Here is a 25788-nt window from a genome sequence, read left to right as displayed (position 1 = left end):
ATTGGATTTGTCAACCGCTCCCTCTCCCCAAGTGGACTCGGGGCGGTGTACAGACAGAATAAAAACATTATATACAACAATGACAAAACCCCATAAAAACAAATTAAACACAAGTCTGTACAATAGTGCAAGAATTAATTAGTGATTAAAACCAGATTAAAATACCCCAAAATTTAAAATAACCGGCCAGGAAAGTCAAGGGATTAAATCATGATTGTGATTGGACCAGGCCAGCTAATTGGAACAGGTGGGTCTTGAGTTTCTTACGGAAGGAGCGATTCAATAAGAACAGGGGGGAAAAAACCCTGAAATAAAAACCAGCATTTTATTGCCATTTCAGCATTTTGTTGCCAAGTTTCAATAATGTCACTTGAAGAAACTCCAGGGGCTGGGATCTATCCTTAGATCTTCTTTTAGATTCAGGTAGAAAACGTGTAAGAAGCAGAAGGCTGCATGGAGACTGTTTTTCTCACAGTTAATTGGCACTTGGTGGGAAGGAAATATTTTGAGCAAGACAATAAGGAATGTTATACCCTTGAATATCGTTGTCATGGTAAAGCGCCTGACTGATATTTTTCTTTCTTGGAGAACAAGAAAATGGAGAAATCCTTCAATTTTATAGTTTGTCTCTCCGACTCCCAAATGAGCTAATTCTTTTCATACAATAAGGTTAAAGCAAACTTGCTACCAACCAAGTAAGATTACGAGCAGAGATGGTCTCCAAGAAAGGTGGTTGATCCATTTTCTCTCTCAAAACACTTTTGCCATCCACAGAGATATAAAACAGACTTAGCTGTCTATGTCAGAAACTACACAATTTGTGAAATCTGACCATTGTAAGACCAGTTTGTCCACAACTAGTTTAAATGCATGCACACTTGAAATGCTTCTAACGACATTCTTCTCCGAAGTGATAAGGGGGAAATACAAGTACGCATTCTTTAATGCTTTCAGATGAGGAAATTCTTGCAAAACAAATGTTTTATGTTGTCTAAATTATTCCTTAAAGAAGAAAAAGCTTAACACCAAACCGTTTATGAAATCATTTCCCACTCACTTAGAAGGCACACCCACCAGTGTCATTGAGTGGCTATAAATGGTGCAAAATCTCAGTGGTGGAAACAGAGAAGGATTCTTCAGTCAAAGAAAAATTGTTACACCAGGACAGGTACAGTCTTCTTAATTATACTTTTGGACCTTCTTTCCTTGTCTGTTTCCAAGGCTAAGAAATTCCATAGTGCTAAATTCTTTCTTGGCCAATTTTGCCATCTATTGTTGTGGTCATTTGAGGACCAGATCAGAATATGAATTAATTTTCTGGAGTTTTTAATAATTAGGTTCCTGAGGCTTTTCTGAATTGCTGTTTTTTTTAAAAAAAATCTTCACCCTACTGCTTGATTTTAATCAGTTTGATCTTGAGGTGCTATTGCTGGATTTGCTATTAAACTTCTTTGTGTGGAGGTTTCTCTGTCTCTCTGTGTCCTTTGTAGAGAAAACGAATTTATGAAGCAGATTTGACAAAACCTGATGCCATGATATGCTACAGGATATCACTTTCCCCACTTTTCATTAGAAAATAGACATGTAAATCTTGAATGGGTGATGGCAAAACTTTGGGGAAATGGATTAAACCCTTTTTGCAATATAAACTCTTACACTCTCCCAAATAATATGGAAATGATATGGAAATTCTTATACATCATCCAAATGATAGAAGAAGGAGAAGGAGGAGAACAAAGGAGAAGGGGAAGAAGAAAGAAGGAAAGAGGAGGAAGAGAAGGAGACCTTGATTGCATCTAGACCTGAAAGAGTTAAATATTTTCTCTCCCTCTGAACAAAATAAGAATGCAATCTCAGATGCTTTATCTTTTCAAGAATTGCGTAATGCACCTTTGCTCTACTTTTTACCATTTGCTTTCTTAGCTAGTCTCTGGTCTTCAGTTCCTTTTTAGAACAAGCCAATCTTGATATAGGGTTTCTGGTCTCTGTTTAAATTATAAAAACTGTGCATCTCCCTATGTTGCTGAACTTTATCTTCCTTTGAAGCAGGAAAAATCCAGAAGCAACATTAAAAGCTGTGCAAGAGATTTACCATGTCTAAATAACTACCATATTTTTCGGAGTATAAGACGCACCGGAGTATGTATAAGATGCACCTTACTTTGGGGGGGAGTAAAACAAGAAAAAAACTTTCTGCCTCAGCCTAACAGGCTAACATTACACCTAACATTACGTCCTTGCAGCAAACAGCAAATGGCCTGGTCAGCTTCAGCACGTTATTGCAGCCTGATTCAGCAGCAGCGGCTGATTGGCAGGTGGAATACCCCCAATCAGTTGTTCCAGGCTGCAGGGATTGCCACAGACCATTGCCGCCTCTGTGCCCCGCATTTTCGGGTGGTTCCAGGCAGCGGAGATTCTCACTTCCACTCGGATTTTGATAACGAGCTCTTTATCCATTTAAAACAAACCCTATCACCCTACGCATATTTAACTGGAGGGGGTGGGGTTGTGGGTGATTTTTGTGGGGGAAGAAGAGGGACTTGGCACCTGCACTCCCAAGATGCCCCAGTCTTCCTACTCATAACCATTGGCATTGAAAGCCTGACTTTCTCGCAGCAAGGCCCGATAGAGACACAGCACTTCAGTCCTCCTGGATGCTGTCATCTCATAAACACTCTGCCCTGCACTTTTGCTGCCTCGGTCGGAGCCTGATTCCTGAAGCGGCTCTGGAAAGTGGGAGGTTGGGACTCGTTTGGCGAAGGGGGCGCTGTGCGAGAGATGTAAGGCAGTTGCCACTGTCTCCGCCACCTGGAACACTTCATTTCAGATCCGCTGCCTTCCGCACACCCGGGTGAAGATCCACCACCCTCTTCCCTACATATTCATACAATAGGACAGCTTTATCATGGCAGCCATTCGAGCAGAGATAGAGAGATAGATACTGGTATAGATCATTTCAGTGTGTGAGAAGTAGGGAATATGGCGTCCAAATTCTTCCCCAACAAATCCCCCTACCAAATGAATCAAATAGATTAATAGATTAATCAAACCAAATAAGGTTCTTAGAAAGAAATACTAACAATATATTTGTTTAGTAAAATAATACATTTCATCAGGAAAGGAACTGTTATTTAAGCATTAGGGAAAAAAAGCATGAGATGAGATGAGATAGGAATGAATCGGTGGAGATTATAGAATAATCTATAATACAATGGATAATAGAAGATTTAGAAGTACTATAATATGAATGATGAGAATAGAAAAAAAAATATGAGTGTAAGAGATTCAAAAAGAGTAAAGTTGAAGGAAGCCAAGGGTTTTCATGACACTTGGCAGCAGAGATTTTATCAGAAGTGGGGAGAAATTCACGATACACAAATGTAAAAAAAAAAAAAGTGTCTAGAAACACCAACAGATCTCTTTCCAGCAGAAGAAATCTCTCCATTTGATGTCCCAAAGGTGCTTTTTTCAAGAAACAACTGGAGTTCCTTTGTTTTTCTTTAAAGATGCTCCCCTTCTCGTCCAAAAAGCTCTAGAACTGAGGAAGCTTCTTGGATGAGAAGCAAAATGTTTTCAAGGAAAAACAAAGTCCAGCTGCCTTTTGAAAAAGCACCTTTGGGATAACCATGACCTGGATGATTGAAAATTCCCGTAGGCATTTCTACTTGGTGAGCGTTCAGAATGGGCTGAGTGGTGTCTCTATTCTCTATCTCTCTGCAATCACACTTTATGATGCCAACTCCCTTTAACACATTCTGTTAGGACAGTAGTATCAAGTGTGGAAAAATTCTCCAAGAGCCTGAAGTAGCAACCAACCTGGAGTAACTGGGACAAATAGTAGAAATGGAGACCCAGAAGAATAAAAGCCATAAGAAGAAGAACTGGGATGAGGAAATGAAGGAATTATTCCAACAGTTGAGACAACCGCAGGGTAAACATTACTTATTATTTTTCTGTTTATGGAATTAATATTGATTCATAAACTAAAAACTAAAGAGGATAAATTTATGAATCTAAATCTATACGTCACCATAAGATTAAGAGAGTTGATGTACTGATGTTGAGCTTTAACAACTTAGATTGATCACACACTTTCCCCCTTGATAGTGTCAGAATTGAATATATCAGATGTAATAATAGGAAAGATGGAACAGACATTTTTTCTTCTTCTGTTCAATCATGTCTCATTCTCAGAGACTGCCTGGACAAATCCCTGAAGTTTTATTGGCAAGGTTTTTCAGAAGTTGTTTGCCATTGCCTTTTTCTTAGAGCTGAGAGAGTGTGACTGGTTCAAGATCACCCATCTGGCTTTGTGCCTAAGGCAGGACTAGAATTTACAGTCTCCATGTTTCCAGACTGATGTCTTGGCTGCTAACATAAACTAAAATAATCCCCAGTAAATCCAGGGGTAGAGATGCACCTAGCTGAACTTGGCTGATCTGGAAATGCTAAGTAGGACTACACCCAGTTAGTATTTGGATGGGAACCACCAGGAAATAGCAGTGCTGTTGGTTAGATTGGGAAATCCAAAGCCACTTTGGTCTACTGCTGAAGGCACTAGAAACTAGAAACTGCAAGACTGTGAGTTCTAGTCCCGCCTTAGGCTGATGACTTTGGACCAGTCACTCTCTCTCATTCCAACCCAACTCACCTCACAGGGTTGTTAATGTTGAAATAGAAAGAAAAAGAAGAATTAGGAATTTGTGTGTGTGTGTGTGTGTGTGTGTGTGTGTATGAGATGAGATCAATCAATCAATTAAAATCTCAGCAGTTGCAGATCACTTCTATACCATTGCCAAGAAAACTACAATAATATGCCTTAAATCACCAGGAATCAAGCTTGACTCAAGCAAATTTTTACCTGTATGCATGAACAGGATTATTACTGTAAAACAGTTGTTTCTCTTCTCTCATTGCCTTCAGGATAGGCAATGAGAGAAGTGACCTCCTACTGTGGTTGCTAGAAAAACCAGTTTTGCAAGCTGGGTCAATTTGACTGAAACAAAACACATTTAATAGCAGTAGAGCTCAGGAACAGTTTGGCCTTGCCAGTTTCCCTACCAAGGGCGGGGCGGGAAATTGGGGGAAGCAAGAAGCAGAAGAAAGGAAGAGGCTGAAAGTGTGTGTGTGTGTGTGTGTGTCTGAGAGAGAGGGGGGAGGGAGAGAGGGAGGGAAGGAGGGAGAGAAAGAGAAAGAGACGGGGGAGAGAGAGACAGGGGAAGAGAGAGAGAGAGAGAGATCCCAAATATGAGTCATTAAGACAGCAAAGTTGGGGACAGTTTTAACTTTCAGGATCAGATTTAGAATTAGAAATCTTTCAGGTGTCATGTGGATACCAACAAAGACATAGACATAGCTCTTTCATCCCTGTTATTCATCTATACTATACAATCAATACTATACTTCTTATTTATTTGCATTCCGCTTTATTATTTTTAGAAATAAGTCAAGGTGGCAAACATATTCAACACACTTCCTCCTCCTATTATTCATACAACAAAATACTGTAAGATGAGTTGGGTGGAGAGAGAGAGTGACTGGCCCAAAATCACACAGCCAACTTTCATGCCTAAGGCAGGACTAGAACTCATGGTCTCTAGCTTTCTAGGCTGGTGCCTTAACTTAACTTTAACTTAACTTTATTCAATTTCTAGACCGCCCCTCTCTCAGAAGAGACTCGGGGCGGTGTACAGTCATATTAAAACAATAGAACAATAAATATACATAGTATAAATAAAGAGTAAATATAGGGCTGGAGGAGGTAACAATAGTTCACTGTACAAATTTAGTTTAAGTTAGATTAAAATTTTAAAAATTTAAAATACATTAACCCTTAAAAACTATCCCAGATAAAAATATCCGCCAGGAGGTAAAAATGGAACTATAAATGGGCCAGGCCGGCTAATTGGAACAGGTGAGTCTTAAGTTTTTGTTGGAAGGAGTTCTAATATCGGGGGGGGGGGAGGTCATTCCAGAGGGTTGGGCCCATCACAGAGAAGGCTCTACTCCTAGGCGCCACCCGTTGGCATTGCTTGGTGGACGGCACCCGGAGGAGTCCCTCCCTGTGAGAGCGAATTGGTCGCAGGGATGTATGCGGTAGGATGCGATCCCGCAGGTAACTAACCACTATCCAAATGTTAGCAAGAAGTAAAAATAAATATTGTACTATCACTACCCAATTAAGTTATGTAATATATACATGAGTTCTATATTATGTGGTGTGGAATCTAGCATTTCTTTGGCTATTGATCTTGAAAGGAAGGTGGGTTTCTTTGGTTTGAAATAAGAAGAAACCTTATGTAGAATTTCTGCAGGAGGTTTGAATGAACAAAATAAATTCCTATATTATGCACACACATAAATATGACAAACAGATCATTCCAATCAGTCATTCCCTATTGCATATTTTGATCATGTCAAACAGTAATGTCCAGAGACTATTGACTCTTTCATTGCATCATTGAGCTGCAACCCCCAAATTAAATGGGGCAGTTGACAAATGATAAATTTGCTGAACGGAGTGCTGAACCAAACTAACTGACTATACTTTGCCTTTGCTTGTATGGTTTACGCCAGGGGTGTCCAAACTTGAGAACTTTAAGACTTGTGGACTTCCCCATGCTGGCTGGGGAATTCTGGGAGTTGAAGTCCACAAGTCTTAAAGTTCCCAAGTTTGGACACCCCTGGTTTAAGCAGACTGAATCTCTGTGTAAACTTATGTCTATCTTTTCCATAGCATATTCTCCAGATCTGAAAATATCACATCTGAAACCCTCTAAAGCTGTGTTTAAACCTCTAAGATTAAAGGAACCCCGCTTGTTCAGATTTTGGGATATTAGCCAGAAATTCCTCTTCATGGTCAACAGCATGCTGATAGCAAACCCCCTGGATTTCAATTCACCAGGTACCAAACCCTGATAGATAAGATTTATATTATCTTCTCCCAGTATGATTGAGGGGACATTTATGAGCTTTTTGTTAGTCCTCAGGATTTTCTGGGAGACAGTGCAAAACATATACATGAAACCGCTGGGTGAGATCATCCGTGGTTTTGGGGTACGGTATCATCAATATGCTGATGATACCCAACTTTTCATCTCTACCCCAAACCACCCAAACGATGCCCTCGACGTGATGTCCCGATGCCTGGAGGCTGTGCGGATCTGGATGGGGAGGAACAGGCTCAAGCTCAATCCCTCCAAGACTGAGTGGCTGTGGTTTCCATCATCCCGATTTGTACATCTTGTTCCATTTTTGACGATAGGGGGAGAAATTTTAGCCCCCTCAGAGAAGGCTCGCAATCTGGGAGTCCTCCTGGATACGCGGCTTAGTTTAGAAGAACACCTGACGGCCGTGACCAGGGGGGCCTTTTACCAGGTTTGCCTGGTATGTCAGTTGCGCCCCTTCCTGGATCGGGATGCTCTGTGCACAGTCACTCATGCCCTCATCCTTTCTTGCCTGGACTACTGCAATGCTCTCTACATGGGGCTGCCCTTGAAGAGCACCCGGAGGCTTCAGCTGGTCCAGAATGCGGCCGCGCGGGTTGTCATGGGGGTACCTAGGTGTTCCCATGTTACACCCCCTTTAGGCAGCCTGCACTGGTTGCCGGTTGTTTTCCGGGTGCGATTCAAGGTATTAATTATGGCCTTTAAAGCACTCCATGGCTTAGGCCCAGGGTACCTGCGAGACCACCTACTGCCACCAGTAGCCTCCCACCGTCCAGTACGATCCCACAGAGTTGGCCTCCTCAGGGTGCCGTCGGCCAGACAGTGTCAGCTGGTGACCCGCAGGGGGAGAGCCTTCTCTGTGGGAGTGCCTTCCCTCTGGAATGAGCTGCCCCCAGAGCTCTGCATAATCCCTGACCTCCGGTCCTTCCGACGCGCACTAAAAAGTTGGCTTTTCCAGAAAGCCGGCCCGGCCTGTTAATTTTAACTCATTTTAAATGTATTGTCTTTTAAATTCGGTTTGTTTTTTTGGATATGGATTTAATCTTTTTTTAACTTTTGGGATGTGTTTTTTTTAATGTTGTACACCACCCTGAGTCCTTTTAGAGAAGGGCGGCATATAAATCCAAACAAACAAACAAACAAACAAACAAACAAAACATTTATTGTGATGATGATGATGATGAGGAGGAGGAGGAGGAGGATTGTTTACTTTTGACCCCTTAGCAAGAGGGATCAATCTGACAGTGAGAACAATCAACCAATGGAACAGCTTGCATTCAGAAGTTGTGGGAGCTTCATCACCGGAGGCTTTCAAGAAGAGACTGGACTGCCATTTGTCAGAAATGGCGTAGGGTCTCCTGCTTGGGCGGGGGGTTGGACTAGATGACCTACAAGGTCCCTTGCAACTCTGTTAATCTAATCTAAGAGCTAGCAAGTTATTTACAGTTAGATAAGCCAAGTCTGGATTCTCCTGCCTTCTGTTGCTTCTTTTTACTGATAATCGGAAGGGAAGGAATAAAGCCATGGCTTCAAAATTAAATCGTCGAAAGAATTCTACTGAACATTATGCAGCTTAAATGTTCTCTAATTGCTCATTTATGAACTCGTTAATGTTGATTTAACACGCATGTACACAGGTCTATTTCAACAGATTCTCTCTTATTTGGAATTAAGATAAGGTCTAAAACATTCTCTTTCTTTCCCTTTCCCTTTCCTTGGAAAATATAATTTTCCTCTCTCCCTCCAGCACTCATCTTCTTATCAGGACTGCTCTGCTTCAGAGAGTTTTGTCCCATTCTCCTCTCAATAGCGTATCACGGCTCAGTCCAATCCAGAACCTTCAGCCAACATTTCCTCCTTCCTAAAAGTCTTCCAATGCTGTCGTAGCTTTGGTTGTCAGCCGTTACACCACCAATAAAGCTCAAGGTGGAAATGCAGGGTCCCTGGACCTCTCTGAGCTTGGCCATTCTCCTGCAGATATTTCATTACCCAAACTTGGTAGCATTATCAGGGCTCACTATGCCTCCACCTTGCCTTTTAAAAGCCTCACCATCTTTCCACAAGTCCCTTTTTAAAGACTGCACCTGTGCCAGCTCAGCAGCATCCTTGTCCTTCTCCTATGAGGAAATATTCCAGTGGAAGAGAAAATAGCTCGTGGTTTCACTTTCTGCTTCTCATTTAATGTCTGTTTGGGTTTCTGGATGGCTACATGATGGGATAGTAGCAAGCACGGCAAGCATCTTTGATCAGAGGACACATTTTAAAATTGTGGGTCATGGAAGTGTCAGTGGTTAAGGATCTTTTGTGTAGTTACTGCTGTAGTATCTTATTACAGGTTGTCTTTAACTTATGACTGCAATGGAGCAAAAAAATATATGTTGCTAAGTGAGACATATGTCAAGTGAATTTTGCCCCTGTTCATGACCTTTCTTGCCAGAGCTGTTAAGTGAATCACTTATTCAGTCAGTGAATCTTGCTATCCCATTGACTTTGTTTGTCAGGTCACAAAAGGTGAGGACGTGACCCTGGGGCACTGCAATCATCATAAATAGGAGTCAAGGCTCTGAAGTTTCATCATGTGACCAGAGGATGCTGCAATGGTCATGGGAAAACATAAATCACTTTTTTCCAGTGCCGTTGTAACTTTGAACGGTCATAAATGAATTGTTGTAAGTCAAGGGCTACCCATACTGAGAATGAAACTAGCTATATGCTCAATTCACCCACCACCTGCAATCCTAAAGAGGTCTCAGGTATGTTCCTTTTGGATGCTAGCTTACAGGTAGTCCTTGACTTACAACAGTTTATTTAGTGATCATAGTTGCAACGGCACTGAAAAAAAGTGACTTATGACCATTGTTCACACTTTGGAGCATCCCCATGGCCATGTGATCAAAATTCAGACACTTGGCAATTGACCCACATTTATGATAGTTTATGATACTTTCTGACAAGAAAAGTCAATGGGGCATACAAATTCACTTAACTGTGTTACTAACTTAATAACTACAATGATTCACTTAACAACAGTGGCTCAGAGGGGTCATAAAATGGGGGGAGGGGAAACTCACTTAACAAATGTTTCACTTAGCCACAGAAATTTTGGGGTCAATTGTGGTTGTAAGATGAGGACTATATTATTGTTCTATAACTAGTCTTACATCAGTGGGTTTTTCACCCAATTTTCTGAACCAGAGGAAGAAGTTGTGTGACTTTAATCTTGGCTTTTGTCTACCATTCTTCACCAGAAGTGTGGATGGCTGTGCTCCCCAATAATGCCTTAGATCCAAGACAGCAACCCATCTTTATGGGCCTCAAGGATGGATTGCATACTCTGTCTTGCACATTGTCTAGCGAGGGTCAGCCTCAGATACACTTAGTGGTGAGTTTTAATGCAACTTGGCATTTTCTCTTCTGTACAATGGCAGCATTTATTGATTATAACTTGCTTATTATATTAACTCATTTTTAGGTTTTTTCCAAATATAATGAGCCAGACACCTACCAATAGCACTTAGACATACAGCATTTCATACTGCTTTACAGCCCTCTCTAAGTGGTTTACAAAGTTAGCATATTGCCTCCAACAATCTGGGTCCTCAATTGAATGGCCTCGGAAGGATAGAAGGATGAGTCAACCTTAAGCCAATGAGAATCGAACTGCTGGCAGTTGACAGAATTAGTCTGAAATACTGCATTCTAACCACTGCGCCACCACGGCTCTTATCAAATGTGCTGGGCTTACTTGGCATATTGGCAAGTCCTCCCCCTCCCAAACACATTCACAAAATCTAATTTTAAACCAACAAAATCAAATTTCCTCTAAATCTTGCACAAAAACAACCGCTAGAGTCTTTACCTAAGTGAAGTTACTAAGTGGACATGCTGAATTCCAAAACATGGAGAAGATTGCAAACCTGAAAGTTTCTTAGGAACATTGTTCTCCCCTTTTACAACACTGATTGCTACATTTTGAAATTGGATAAACTTTTGCTCTTCTAAAGCTTGCCAGGTAGGGAGAAAGCTTTTCTTTTCTTATTAATTTTTGAAAAAAAAGATGTTTATAGAATGGTTCATGGAGGTTTGAGGGCTAGTGTGAAGTCTTAAATGTGGATTTGGCTTCCTTTTGTGGCAAATTATCACCCAGCCCTCTCCCAGAAAAATGAAATATCCTAGGAAATATTGAAAAGGCAGAATATTACATTTCCCTGGGTGTGAAAAGGAAGAAACATGTTTAAAGAGAGAATAGCTCCTTTGTCAATGGGCCTATAAGGTGGCCAAGCCAGTCCCTTTACATAAGAAAGAGTTCTCCCCTTCAGCTCCAGGGGGATGGGATTAAGGCATGATAATACTGGCCCTTTACCCAACTCACCACATGGCATCTGAGAACTTAACCAAACCTTGATTCAAAACGCAGCCTAGAGAGTTGCCCCTGCATGGTCCCATGGGAGTCTCACAACCAATTAGAAGACAAGCTCTAGATCAAAGGCCCTTCTCTTCTCCACCAACATTGAAGCATGTGATCACCTTTTCTGTTCAGGACTCAAGCCATGTGGTCCTGTCCACCATTAAAACCATCTTTCCAAGCAGCCTCCATGTCTCCAGTGTCTTTCCCCCCACTTGGAGCCAAACCCAGAAGGACATTTCTTCCAACACTTTAAACTGAAAAAGCCCAGAAGAACCACAGAGTGTAAATTCTTATTATACATTATGGCTGGTCTCCCGAGCAAAGTAGAGATCTGGAAATGTCACAATGGGAGATATCTGATTACATGGTGACCACATTACATTCTTTATATTGTACTTCCATGCTTTCAATTAGTTTTGTTTTTAACAGAATCCACTTACAGCATTAAGCTGTCCAGCATTGAAACACGAAACCTGGTTTAATGGCTACTAGGTCACTAATTACATGTTCCTTATGTTTGAAAGTGCAATTTCAATTACTATTGTAGCTACATTTGTTATGAACAGCTCCTGAATCCCTCTGCTTCTCATTTTGAGAGGTTAGTTGTTAGTTCTCCCAAAGGTGCTGTTTTTCAAAATGCAACTAGACTGTGTTTCCTTGAAGACGTTTCCCTTCTCATTTAATCTCCATTGGCGAAGAACTGGTTTCTGAAAGGCCATTCACCAGCCAATTTATTTTGTTTGCGAGGTCAAGAATCTGTGATAGTCTTGGGTAGCTGCTCTCTAGTAGGATTTTCAGATGATGTTTGCTCTGGTTCTTTATTTTAGCTATTTGCCTGATTCTTTGTGACAAGATGGGCTATGCACAATCTGAAGACCACATGGTCCCCCCTTGCTGTGAGGCTGGATCTCCCTTAATGTCAATCCTGAGCTACAAATATTCTCCTTTATTAATTTTGCTTTTAACATTTTTTATGTTTTCTTAGAAGAGAAACCTTATGGAGCTATACAATCAAAACCAGAAGTTTTTGGACTTCAGTTTTTACAGCAAGATGGATGGCAGCTCAGAAACCTGCTCTTTTGAATCTGCCCAGTTCCCTGGTTGGTTCATAAGTACTTCTTCTGAACCCAACAAACCTATCAATCTTGGTCAAAAAGGAGGCACAGATATTACCCTTTTTTATTTTGAAACAAGTGAGAGGAAGGAAAAAGTGGAACTTGTCAACACTAGAATTATTTAAGGGGAATGCCTACTTCAGGTTTTATGGGAAATCTAAGTTTGTTAGTAAGTAAAAGTTTCCATTTTATACAGTTGAGGATGTTTTTAGCAGATTGAGCAAAAATGTTCGGAATTTCTCAAGTCATAAAGCACATAATACCCGCTTTTTCATTTATCATCAACATTATTCTTTGCTAAACAATAAAAATAGAATGATATCCTGTGGCTATGTTTATTATTTGTTAAGAAACCCCCTTTGAGTGGACCCCAACAATAAACCTTTTTGTATGTGTATCATTGGTGGGATTCAAACAATTAAACAACCAGTTCTCTGCCCTAATGACTAGCTGGGTGGGTGTGGCTCAGTGGTCATGTGACTGGGTGGGCATGGCCAACTCAATGTCACTCATGCCAAAGAGCCCCTAACTCAGAGCCACTCCATATTGCCAGGGTTCAGTTTTAGACTAATGCTCCCATCCCCCCATACCGAAACAGCCTCTAGGTACAGGGAAAAGGCAAAGCAAAGCATTGCTTAACTCAGCATGGGCAGAGATGCAAAGCTGAGTATCATCAACATACTGATGATATCTCACCCCTTGGTGACAGATGACCTTCCCCTGCAGTTTCATGTAGGTGTTAAACAGCAGCAGAGAAAGAAGCAAAGGCTGGGGATCTGACCTCTCTCCCCTGATCAATGTGTGATGTGACCTCCTCTTTGCTGGTGACTGGGCCCCAAATGCTGGATTAGAGCAGGAAATGCAAGCCAGTCTGGACAAATTTGCAGCAGCATGCGACAACTTTGGCCTCCTCATCAACATAAAGAAGGCCGAAGTGATGCATCAGCCAGCTCCAAAAGCCCAACACCAAGAGCCCACCATCACAATGAAGGGACAAAAGCTGCAAGCAGTGGACCAATTTACATACCTTGGCAGCATCCTCTCCCTTGCAGTAACAATTGACATTGAGGTCAACTGTAGAACCGCCAAGGCAAGCTCTGCATTTGGCAGACTACTGATCAATGTGTGGTTCCGCCGTGGAATAAGCCTTGCTACAAAGCTCAAAGTCTACCGAGCACTGCCCTGATGTATGCCAGTGAGAGTTGGACTGCATACAGGAGGCACGCTAGGCAATTGAACCACTTCCACAAGATTTGCCTTCATAGAATTCTGAGGATCTGGTGGCAGGACAAAGTGCCAGACACAGAAGTTCTCTCCAGAGCAGGAAAGTGATCACATGGGGGACAAAGGAAGCGATACAAAGACACGTTGAAAGCCTCCTTCAAGTCCCTGGATATTGACATCACCACCTGGGAAACCCTGGCACAAGATCAATTGACATGGTGCACGCTGATCCACCAAGGCTGCCAGACATCTGAGGAGAGAAGAACAACCATAGCACAAGAGAAGCGAGCACTCTGCAAAGTCAGAGCTGCAAATACTGCAACAGTGGTGCCCACACAGGTCTGCCCGACATGTGGCAGAACATTTCGTTCCCGTATAGGCCTTACCAGCCACCTGCGGAGACTTCGTGGACAGCCCACAACCCATTCGATGTCAAGGTCCTCTTTAAACACGATGGACAAACATCATGTAGGTGTTAAACAGCAGCAGAGAAAGAAGCAAAGGCCAGGGACCTGACCCCTCACCCCTGACGCTGATTGAGAATTGCCCAGAGGAAAAAATGGGCCAGGACAACTCAGTGATCTCCATTCCTGATCGCTGAAGCCATTCCAGAGGAGGTCATAACTGATGGTATCAAAAGCCAATGAGAGATCAAGTAGAGTGAGATTGGATACCTTATCCTCCTATCTCATTTCCATCATGTTACTGCCATTAGTACTTTTCCCCATTTCATCATCTCCTGCTTGATTCCCAAGTGGCATCAATAGATCCCTGTAATCACCCACTACTAGAGATGTGTTTGTGTGAAAACAAGGAGAAAACAAACAAGCCTTTGGGGAAAAGAAAGGTGCGGTTTGTCTATCTGGTTAGGTTGCATCCCACCCACTTTCTCTTCTGCAAAGTGAGAAGCAGGATCTGGGGAGGAGAAAGAAGAGAGTGTGGTTGGCCAACCCTCTGAAAGACACATGACGTTGATGGCTGCAATGCGAGGAAAAAAATGGGTGTCTCCAATTGTGACCTCGATGTGCATGTCTCGGCTGCTTTCAACATCTAATTGCTAGATTGTCAGAGGAAGGATGAAAGGAGGGCAAGAATTTTCCACAGTAGGTGCAGCATTTCTCATGAGTATCACGAAACTTCAGCTTGGAAAAAATCTGGCAGAATTTGTAGGATGATGCTTGCACAGATATGAAGCATCTATTTCCTATTTGCATAGGAGATATTCACCATTAAGGAGAATCTCAGGACAATAAACTCATTGAATTAAGGAATGAGGTTGGAAGACTTCTAACTATTTGTGTCCATTTTATTTTAGGTAATATCATGTGTGGTTCATGTGGAACTTGCAGTGCCCCATGTTTAAAGCCCTTTATTTCATGTGTTAAGGAGAAATTTAACCTTTCCCCTCAAATCTCTTCTAAATATGGAAATATGAATTACAATTTGAAATACAGTGTAGCAGTCCCTGAGTTGTCTACTCAACTCTTGTGAGTAATTTGAGCTGGACAGATGTGATGTCATGCACTAGTTGAAACAACATCAGGGTGTTAACCTTGATGCAGAGTCAGGCGATTTTGGATAGCCGGATGTAGTGATAGATGATCTCTTACAGTAGTCATGACGGTAATTCCCAAATCATTGATGGGCACATCAGGTAACACCCTCTGATAGATATAAAATGTCAGATCCAGAAAGGATCAAACAGAAGGAATCTCCAGCCCAAGAAGGAACATCTCCACAGGTATTGTCATCTGATTTATTGGGTTAGACTACCTGCTCCTAGGACTTGCTCCTAGTTGCATAGAGCAGAGGACCTTTTACTTTCTATCCAAGAGTCATTGTTCTTTTGGTACATTAGGACTAGATGATAACAGCTAGATCTCCTTTTAAGAAAATTACTTTGGAGAAGCTCTGGTATTTACTGGTTTAACTATATTTAGCTCACTCTTCTATTTAGCACTTTTTAAAAACATCTGTACAGCTTGTTTCTTTTGTTCTGATTCTATTTTCCTTTCTTATATTTGAATAATCATTTTTTAAAATTAAGGCAGGAATGCAACTTATTAAAACCATGAATGAAGATGAATATACATGTCCCAAGATAATGTTACAGCACCCAATCTGGGTCGGTCAATGGGACTAGAGGTTTTCCGAGTCATGATTGAAAGACAAAAACTCTGGCCTTGGTGACCAACCCAGATTGGATCCTTATTAAATCCATGCCTGGTAAGTTTGAAGAAAAAGAGAATAACTTTAAAACATGCAGCTCACAAGAGATTTATAGTAAGTCAACACACACTGTCTTCTTGAAATCATAAGAACAATTGAAAACTTTATGACCCCAAATAATAATCAAAGAGCTTGAGTTTCCAAATGTATTAGACTGGTGCTGAAATCTGAAGTCTCTTGCCACCAAGCAATATTCAAAGAATTTTGAATATTTCTATTCTGGAATGGCAGGATTCAAAATGTCTTAATAAACCCTCACTCACTCCTCTCAAAAAATGTGCTGTAATGAAGAAATCTAGTCTGGATGGTTTTTGCAGATGTTTGTTGTAAGCATACTATAAAGAAAAATAATGAGAAATAATTAATAATCCTAATTTTGATGGTGGTGATGGTTTTATTTGGTTTGGGTTTATCCTTTCAGAAGAGGGGAAATTGTACAACTAGATTTGGAATTTGGAATTTTGAGGGGAAAGTAGGTCTTTTTCAGCAGGTTTGGAATACTAGGATGCTATACAGTTTTCTAAACTTCTATGTCTCCATCCTGATCACTGATATCTACCTTCTGTTCCCTAATCAATGGAATGACATGCCTCCAGAAGTTGTAGGTGCTCCAACAGTGGCCTTTTAAGGAACAGATTAGACAACCATTTGCCTGAAATGTCATAGGGTTTCTTGCCTAAATAGGGAGTTGGACTGGAAGACCTCCAAGGTTCCTTGCAACTGTTATTCTGCTATTCCTACTTTCTTCATATGCTGTACTTCAGTATGGCTTCCAGCCCCAAAGGAAGGCATTTCGGTTTTCCATTTCGCTTTTCCATTAAGCAAGCAGCTTCAAGAAAGCTAAAACGCATTGAAAGATGCAGCAAAAAGCAAACATGCAACTTAAAGGAAAAACTATGTATTGACTATAAAAGATTTAGGCCAAGAATTCAATCAATGAAGCAAAACCCAGCTACGAAGGTTTTCCAAGACCAGGAGTCTCCAAACTTGGAAATTTAAAGACTTGTGGACTTCAACTCCTAGAATTGCCCAACCAGCATGACTTAAATTTTAAAGTTGCCAAGTTTGGAGACCCCTGCCCTAGACCCTCCTCTGATGGTGGAAAGACAAAAATCCATAGATGTATGCTTCTAGTCCCGGGATGGCGAAACTACAGCATGTGTGCCACAGGTGGCACGCTGAGTCATTTGTCAGGGCCCTGTCAGCTGGGCTTAGTTCAGCCTTTTCCCTGAAAAAAACTGGCCCTACGGGCAAACCGGAATTTCGGGAACGGACTTCCAGTTTGCTCGTAGGGCCAGTTTAAGCCCTCCGGAGCCTTCAGGGGCCTTCCAGAGGCTTCCCTGAAGGCTCCGGAGGACAAAAAACGACCCAACGGACAAACCGGAAGTCACTTCCGGTTTGCTTATAGGGCTGTTTTTAGTGCTCCGGAGGCTTCAGGGAAGCTCCTGAAGCCTCCGGAGGGCCTCTGGAGGCGCGGCGGAGGCTGTTTTCGCCCTCTCCAGGCTCTGTAGCCTTAGGAGAGCGAAAAAGCATGCAAAAAATGAGGGGGAGCGCCTGTCATGTGCATTATGGGTGCAGCATGCCACCGCACGACCCCCCTTGTTTTTGGCACGCAAGCCAAAAAAGGTTCACCATCGCTGTTCTAGTCTATGTGAGTTTTCCCTGTATCTATGGCTGGTCTTCCATATTGTTTTTTCCTCAGGTCCTCAAGGATGAGGATGGGTTCTCATTTTTAAAAGTCCTCTCATACAAAACTGTTTCTTTGTTTTTTATTTTATTTGTTTGCCATATGTAGGTACTTTATTTGCTCTTTTACATTGTATTTGAGAAAATCAATCAACCAACATTGTTTGATAGCCTTCATCTTTTGTTTGCAAGGAATTTTAACTTAAAATATTCCCTTCTTTCTGAAGAACGTAGAGAAACCTGAAAAAGTAGAAAAGTTGGGGAGATGGCAGGTACGCCTCAGAAGAAGACTTGGGATGAAGAAATGGCAGATTTAATTCGTGATTCTGTATCAGGTGAGACAAATGTAGTTCTGTTCATTTGCTGCTTTGGAAACATTGCCCAGTCATGCATATATTCCTAATTATTTGACCATTGTAAAAAAAGAGCTTCATTTGTTCAATCCTACACAAATACAATCTTCGGTTTTTTTACAGTAAAAAAATTATTACTACAGTACTTCCAGTGGTGGGTTGCAGGAAGTACACCTTGGTACGGGCGTACCTGAGTCAGCCTGGAGCACCAGATACCGTTCCGGTACGGTGCTCTGGAGAGCCAACCCGCCCACCCGAGCTTCCTACCTGTGTTTTAAACCTACATGGCGGGTACAGTGCCTGCGCGGCATTCCCTAACCCTAACCCTCACCCTCACCCTAACCTGTACCGATTGGAACGGGATTTGAAACCCGCCACTGAGTACTACCCTCTGGAGGAAGCTTCCCTATACCTGAACAAAGGCAATATATTGTGTACATATGAATACAGAAAATGTTCACTTTATTCATTAGTTCACCGTGTAAGTATATCAAGCACAGATAGCCCTCGACTTACAACAGTTCATTTAGTGACTCTTCATTGTTACAACAGCACTGAACAAAGTGACTTATGAACATTTTTTCCACACAACCACTACAGCATCCCTATGATCACGTGATCAAAATTTGGATACTCCGGCCATTGCATCATACTTTATGGTGGTTGCAGTGTCCTGGGGTCATGTGATCCTCTTTTGGGACCTTTGGACAAGCAACGTTCATGGGGAATCTAGATTTACTTAACTACCGTGTTACTAACTTAACAAATGCAATGATTTATTTAAGAACGGTGGCAAGAAAAGTAATAAAATGGGGCAAACTCACTTAACAAATGCTTTATTTAGCAACATAAATTTTAGGCTCAATTGTGCTCATAACTCAAGGACTACCTGTAGATGGTCTATGGATTATTTCACTCATGTACTGTGGTCAAATTTGGGTTCTAATCTCCCCCCTCCCCCCCTCTCTCTCATACACCCACACCCACAAACCTCTATTTTTTAAAAAAATCCCTGTACAGCAATTAGATTTTTTAAAGCTTCCATTGATGATGCTCTTCTTAAAAGCCCAATTATGGCACACATTTTTAAAGTCCTCTCTCTAAAAAAAGAACTTTCTTATTTCAAAACTGAATTGCAAAGTTATATTGGTTTATGATTTACAGTTCAGATTTCATTGGCTGATTGATTGACTGAATATCAGCAAGGTGAAGATAAAATGGGAAGGAAGGAAAGAGAGAGTAAGAAAAGGGGGAGGACAATGTGGAAGAAGAAAGATAGAAAAAAGGATGAAGATAGAACAGATTGAATTGATGGTGACTGTAGGCTCTACAATAACTACAGACAGTCCTGTGATTGCTTGCTAACTATATTTTAGAGTCTGTTTCTACTCTATAGCTAGTACAATCCAGATCTCTTCCAATCATAACTCTCCACACTGTCTCTTCCTAAGTCACTTGATATTTTCTCAGTTGCTTTCATGTTTACATTCCATAAGGCTATATCCAAGGATTCTCACCTGCCTCATGGCATGATATCCACCAAGACCAAACAGCTTTTGATAGACCTGTGCAAATCATTTGAAAAAGGGGGAAATCATTTGTAATTCATTTTTCAGTGAGATATACATAATTCTAACTTTCTCTGATTGTTCTTTAGAATGTTTCCTTTGTTTGCACATATAGTATGTGTAATGCTTATCTATATTCTTTCCACAGATGGAGAAATTAGGCCTTTTAAAGAGCCCGAACCCCGTTTGTTTAAATTTTGGGATCTTAATCACAAATACTTATTTTTGGTGGAGAACAAGTTAGTGGCAGATGTGAAAACTTCTAATCCAGGTATAAACTAAGCTTCTTATCTTGTGCTTGAAAATTGCAGTCTTCTCTTGGCCAAAATTATTGATGGGATGCCTTGAATGGTGAAAAGCTGATGGCAGATATTATCAGGACCAGTGGTGGGTTGCAGGCGGTATGCTCCAGTACGGGCATCTGGTGCCTGCCGGGAGCACTGGGTACCGTTCTGGTACGGTGCTCCGGAGGGCCCACCTGCCCACCCTCCCTCCTTACCTGTATTTGAGCTCTTCCGTGCACGCGCACAGACTGTACGGAGCCTGCGCAATTCTCCGCCGAGGAGCTGGAGCGTCGCGGAGGCGTCTCAGAGGCGGTAAGGATGCATGCGTGCGCTGCGTGCATTCATGTGTGGAGGCCGGGCCCCATTGCACTGTACCGGTTGCAACGGGATCTGGAATCCACCACTGATCAGGACTAACTAGGCTGATGGCCACGTTTAACATTATTGTATTATTAAAGTTGGTTTTTTAAAAACGACTTACTGCATATTCCATTCACTAATCTTGGGCCCTTAACATTTTTGCCTTGAGCAGCAATGTACCGACAGCTTGCCTTCTGTAATATTTTAGAGAGGAAGGATTTAATTTAGGAACAATAACAAAATAAAGGGAAAATATTACATGCAGTATTCAAAAGGTCCCCTGGTTTTCATATACAGGTAGCCCTCACAACCATTTGTTTAGTTCAAAATTACATCGGCACTGGAAAAAGGGAATTGCACCGGTACTCACCTTTACAATCATTGCAGCATCCCCTCGGTCACATGCCAAAAACAGGCATTTGGCAATTGGCATACATTTATGACACTTGCAGCATCCCAGTCTCATGCGATCCTCCTTTGCCACTTTACCAGCCAGCTTCCAACAAGAAAAATCAATAGGGATAAGCCAGATTTGCTAAACAACTGTGTTATAAACTTAACAACTGTCCATGATTTGCTTAACAACTATGGCAAAAAGGTGGTAAAATTGGATGTAACTTACTTTACAACTGTCTTGCTTCACAACAGAAATTCTGGTCTCAATTGTAATCACAATGACTACCTGTATGACATAGATATTAGGGGTCCTTGGTGCTCTTTGAGCTTGCTTGTTATCTTGCAGATGTTTCATTACCCAGACTAAATAACACCATCAGTGTGAGAGGGGAATGAGTTCCTCTCTAGCATTCCCCTCTAGCACTGATGATGTTACCTAGTCTCGGTAATGAAACATCTGCAAGAAAACAAGCAAGCTTAGAGAGCATCAAGGATCCCTCATGTCAACCCCGAGCTACAAATATTCTCCTTCGTTAGTCTTAGATATTATTAGAATAGAATAGAATAGAATTCTTTATTGGCCAAATGTGATTGGACACACAAGCAATTTTTCTTTGGTGCATATGCTCTCAGTGTACATAAAAGAAAAGATACATTCATCATGAATCATAAGGTACAACACTTAATGATAGTCATAGAGTACAAATAAGCAATCAAATCATACTAGGAAACAATCAATATAAATAATAAAAATACAAGCAAGAACGTTACAGTCATACAGTCATAAGTTGGAGGAGATGGGTGATAGCAACGATGAGAAGCTTAATAGTAATGCAGACTTTGTGAACAGTTTGACAATGTTGAGGGAATTATTTGTTTAGCAGACTGATGGTGTTCGGGGGGAAACTGTCCTTATGTTTAGTTGTTCTGGTGAGCAGTGCTCTATAGTGTCATTTTGAGAGTAGGAGTTGGAACAATTTATGTCCAGGATGTGAGGGGTCTGTAAAATATTTTCACAGCCCTCTTTTTGACTCATGCAGTATACAGGCCTTCAATAGAAGCTAGGTTGGTAGTAATTGTTTTTTCTGCAGTTCCAATTGTCAGTTGAAGTCTGTGTCTGTCTCGTTGGGTTGCAGAGTCAAACCAGACAGACGACAGACTCAATCATTCCTCTGTAGAAATTATTGGGATTGACTTTTGCTCAATGCCTTGTTTGTAAAACTGACCACCAGGCTAGAAAAGAGATGAGGCTAAATTACTATGATATGACAGATATCAAACTAGGAAGCGATCCCATATGAATTCCACAATAGCAGTGTTTACTAATATCTAAGCTTAACTAATTGGAAATGTGAACTATTTTGGAGTTTTCTTTGTTGATGTACACAGGCTCAGCACAATTTTGTCCAGTTCTCAATATGACACAACTAGCAGTGGTGGGTTCCTATACTGGTTTGAACCGGTAGTGGTTTGGCAGCCTGGATCGCTGGAACCGGCAGTGACCCAGGCCTGCAATGCCCCGAACTGGCTCTCTGGGCAGCGCCATAGATGCCACCATCTTATTTTTTGCTTCTGCACATGCGCAGAACAATTTTTTTTGCACTGCACATGCACACACATCAAGCCTGCGTGCACATGAAGCGCCCATGAGCAAACTGGCAGTAGTCGCTGCTGGAACCAACCCCTGACAACGAGCCAAAATAGGTTGAAGACCACTAAAACACCTTCTGACGAGCTTCAGACGCTCCCATTGCAAATCATTCTTCTTATATGAGGGCTTATATTTTTCCCCAGAGGCATTTTGTTTCATAAATCAAATTTTTATTAATATAAATTATATTTATATAAATGTAAAGCAAGCTTTTATTAACTCCTTGATCTTGTTTTTTATTCTTCTCCAGAGCAGTTAATTGCCATGCTTCCAAATAAATCTCTAGATTTAGGACAAAATCCCATATTTATGGCCCCTGAAAAGAAGAAAAGCTGCCTGTCCTGCGTGAAGTCTGCGAATGGCCAATATAAGATAGAGCTAAAAGTGAGTGCTTGAATTGCATTACAAACATATTTTTCTTTCTCTAGGGAAATGGTCCTTTTTTATTTATCCCTTTATTCTCAGCGATATATTCTGAACTATTATTGTATATTAGGAAGACTTCTAGAAGCTTTAGATGATGGAATGAAATAACAAACCTAAGATGGGGCCATAGTTTACCTGGCAATGATTCCCTTTCATTGGCTCACTTGTTATAGAACACTTACTGATTCATTATATTTTATATATTTCTTGGTATGTGGTTTCATTTGACAAGATTGGTGAAAGGGTTTCTCATTTTTGAGGAAGGTGTGAGAATTACATTTTTGAGAATGTAACTTTGTGGGGGTCCTTGATGCTCTCTGAGCTTTCTGGACACTTAGACATTAAAGAAAGTTTAATGGTTGACTTGTGCTATTTTATAAGTAAAAACGGAAAACATGAATTCCATCACGATAGACTGTAAAAATCTTCTCGGGGGCTGCTAAAGATCATTTATGCAACCTTCAACCAGGTTCTTACATAACTTCTTTCTCCCTTTTTTTCCTAGGAGAAAGATATTAAGGAACTTGATAAAAATCCCCAAAATGCCAAAGCTTTCACTTTTTATAGTAAGAGCGAAGGCAACGGTAATACCTGCACTTTTGAATCTGCAGAGTTCCCAGGTTGGTTCATCAGCACTTCTTCAGAAGCAAAAAAGCCCATTGGCTTGAGTCAAAAAGGAGGAACTCAGAACATCCTGTTTTACTTTGAAAGAAAAGTATGAGTCAGAAACACTGTTCTGCACCTATGTGTCTAATAGACCTCGTGCATGCAAATTGGAATGGAGCCAGAATGTATGATTAGGCCAATGAGTAGATTTAGGTAGTATCCTTCAAAAAACTTTGGAAGAATTATCTCATATTTGGGGAAAGTAAGGTGACCAACTTTTTTACAATGAAAAGGAGGACAAATAAATTGGAAAAAATATATCGTAAATAAAAGAAATATTTTATTCATTGCAACAATAATACACTAAAATATGATATATGCATAATAAAAACATTTGCAACATTTTATATTATAATTATGCTTATATGCCTGTTAATTATGATTTAAATGAGTACTTTTCCATTGAATTAATATTTTTTGTCAATGTATCATCTTCTAACAATATATTGGAAATATCTGAACAAGAAATATCCTTCATATTGAATTTTACGGCAAGTGCTGCAGCTAGAGTATCAACATTCAATCTCGATTTCTCACTTGTCGAAAAATCATTGGCAATTGAAAAAAACTCTTTCAACTGCTGCATTAATTCCAGGGCAGCACAATGTAAATTGAACAAGTATAAATAAATGTTCACATGGAATATGTTCATTTTTGAAATGGCTGAAAATATCCACCCATCTTTTATCAATTTCAACATGTTGATTTTCCCATTGTATTAATTTTTCACAATTTAAATATACATTCAGTCTTCTAATTTCTTCAAAGAGACAATTGTCATCTATTTTAATGTCTAGCATTTCTTTAGATAAAAAATCAACACAAGATTCAATATCTGTTCAATATACTTGCGATGAAGTAAAAAAAAAACACCATTAAAAACTGTTTAATAAAATACGTCACATAACGCGCAACAGATTAGCCTTCAAATATCAAAAAGGAGGACATGTAGGAGGACACTTTTCAAGGGAGGACAGAACTTACAAAAGAAGGACTGTCCTCCCTAAAGGAGGACGGTTGGTCACCTTAGGGGAAAGGTGCAATACACCTCGTGGATGAAATGGACTTGGTTTCGTGGTCTTTATTTCTATCGAACAATATGCTTTCGAACAGTAGGTTTGTTTGCCCAGGGGAAATAAGTTGGTTGGCTGAGAGTAAGGAGAGTGATCTTTTCGTAACGAGATAGCAATAGCAGATTTATGTGCCACTTCATAGTGCTTTACAGCCCTCTCTAAGCTGTTTACCCAGTCAGCATATTTCCACCAACAATCTGGTTCCTCATTTTACTGACCTCAGCAGGATGGAAGGCTGCGTCAACCTTTAGCCTGTCAGGATCAAACTCCTGGCTGTGGGCAAAGTTATAGTACTTTACGATGTTATGGCGGGGGTGTCCAAACTTGGCAACTTTAAGACCTGTGGACTTCAACTCCAGAATTCCTCAGCCAGTCAGCCAGACAAGTCTTAAAGTTGCCAAGATTGGGCATACCTGTACGATTCCATGCTGTTATTCGAATCAGTTTTCTCCACTACCATCTGGTTCATTGTTTAAGAAGAACAACTCATTTTCTCCAGGGAATGGAAGATTTTGCAGAGGATCCAGACTTTCACAATGGGAAAGGATACTTTAAAAATTATATAATGAGCATTATTTATCTACTTCAGATATTGCAAATGGATCCTTAGGAAGCTAACTCAGTGTCAGCATTCCAAATATTACCCAGAATTAAATCAGAGTTCAAGACATAAGTTGCATCAAAGTTCCAATTTAATAAGACAGACATGTTGGCACATCTGTGGAAACCCGAATCTGAAGGCTTCCTGGGTTTCCACCCAGTTGAAAGTTCATGAACTTGTCCCCACACCCACAAGTCCATCACATGGTCCAATCTTCCTCTGCCACGTTGGCATTTCCACCCATCTAGTTCCGGTCAGATGCAGAGGTGCAGAGACAAAGAATGACCTTGATTTCTAGAAAGGAATTTTTTATTTCAAAAACAAACACATTCTACTCCTACCCCCTCCCAATTCCCCACTAATTAAACAGCATAGTAAAGAAAGAAAGAGAGTGTGTGGCAGGCCAAAGATCCTAAAAGGAATATGATTGCAGGCCTGACACTCAGTTTAATAAGAGAACCAACCACAGATGCTGTAGTACAAAGTGAGAGGAAGGTTAATCAGCTTCCAGGCTGTCAGTCTTGGGCAATGCACCCCACTCTATGATCAAACATTATAATTCTCCAAGAGCCAAAGTATCCCTAATTCAGAGCCACTCCATATTGCCAGGGTTCAGTTTTAGACTAATGCTCCCCCTCCATAATACCTGAATAGCCTCCAGGTACAGGGGAAAGGCAAAACAAACCATTGCTTAATTCATCACGGGCAGAGATGTACAGCTGAGTATCATTAACATACTGATGATATCTGATGCCATGGTGACATATGACCTCCCACAATACCATCATGTAGGTGTTAAAC

The 25788-nt window shown here is 40.9% G+C and overlaps 2 protein-coding genes across 4 annotated transcripts; both read left to right on the top strand.

The window, feature by feature from the left end:
• Positions 1-986: 986 nt before the first annotated feature.
• LOC309395950 (interleukin-36 receptor antagonist protein-like) lies at positions 987-12844 on the top strand. Of its 3 annotated transcripts, none has more exons than XM_081960652.1 (5): positions 987-1168; positions 3768-3931; positions 6737-6904; positions 10196-10329; positions 12341-12844. In XM_081960652.1, the coding sequence occupies exons 2-5, from the start codon at positions 3844-3846 to the stop codon at positions 12593-12595; spliced, it is 645 nt and encodes a 214-aa protein (XP_081816778.1). In that variant the 5' UTR covers positions 987-1168; positions 3768-3843; the 3' UTR covers positions 12596-12844. The 3 variants fall into 3 exon arrangements, with proteins under 3 accessions (XP_081816778.1, XP_081816777.1, XP_081816779.1); XM_081960651.1 differs by having other exon boundaries at positions 991-1168; positions 3763-3931; positions 12341-12843; XM_081960653.1 differs by lacking the exon at positions 987-1168 and adding an exon at positions 1300-1881.
• Positions 12845-15417: 2573 nt separating this feature from the next.
• On the top strand, positions 15418-23503 carry LOC309396296 (interleukin-36 alpha-like). Its single transcript, XM_081961328.1, has 5 exons — positions 15418-15435; positions 17837-17944; positions 19679-19801; positions 22472-22605; positions 23153-23503. The coding sequence occupies exons 2-5, from the start codon at positions 17875-17877 to the stop codon at positions 23366-23368; spliced, it is 543 nt and encodes a 180-aa protein (XP_081817454.1). The 5' UTR covers positions 15418-15435; positions 17837-17874; the 3' UTR covers positions 23369-23503.
• Positions 23504-25788: the final 2285 nt, after the last annotated feature.

This window comes from Natrix helvetica, assembly GCF_964273705.1.
Source record: "Natrix helvetica genome assembly, chromosome: 8".
Taxonomy (NCBI): domain Eukaryota; kingdom Metazoa; phylum Chordata; class Lepidosauria; order Squamata; family Natricidae; genus Natrix; species Natrix helvetica.
This window is presented reverse-complemented; position numbering and strand designations above follow the sequence as displayed.

Coding starts and splice junctions, on each gene's coding strand:
- LOC309395950 (XM_081960652.1), top strand. CDS start 3,844: ATGGAGACCCAGAAGAATAAAAGCCATAAGAAGAAGAACTGGGATGAG. Junction 3,932..6,736: donor ACAGTTGAGACAACCGCAGG/GTAAACATTACT, acceptor TCTTTTCCATAG/CATATTCTCCAGATCTGAAA. Junction 10,330..12,340: donor AGCCTCAGATACACTTAGTG/GTGAGTTTTAAT, acceptor ATGTTTTCTTAG/AAGAGAAACCTTATGGAGCT.
- LOC309396296 (XM_081961328.1), top strand. CDS start 17,875: ATGGCAGGTACGCCTCAGAAGAAGACTTGGGATGAAGAAATGGCAGAT. Junction 17,945..19,678: donor AATTCGTGATTCTGTATCAG/GTGAGACAAATG, acceptor TTCTTTCCACAG/ATGGAGAAATTAGGCCTTTT. Junction 22,606..23,152: donor AATATAAGATAGAGCTAAAA/GTGAGTGCTTGA, acceptor TTTTTTTCCTAG/GAGAAAGATATTAAGGAACT.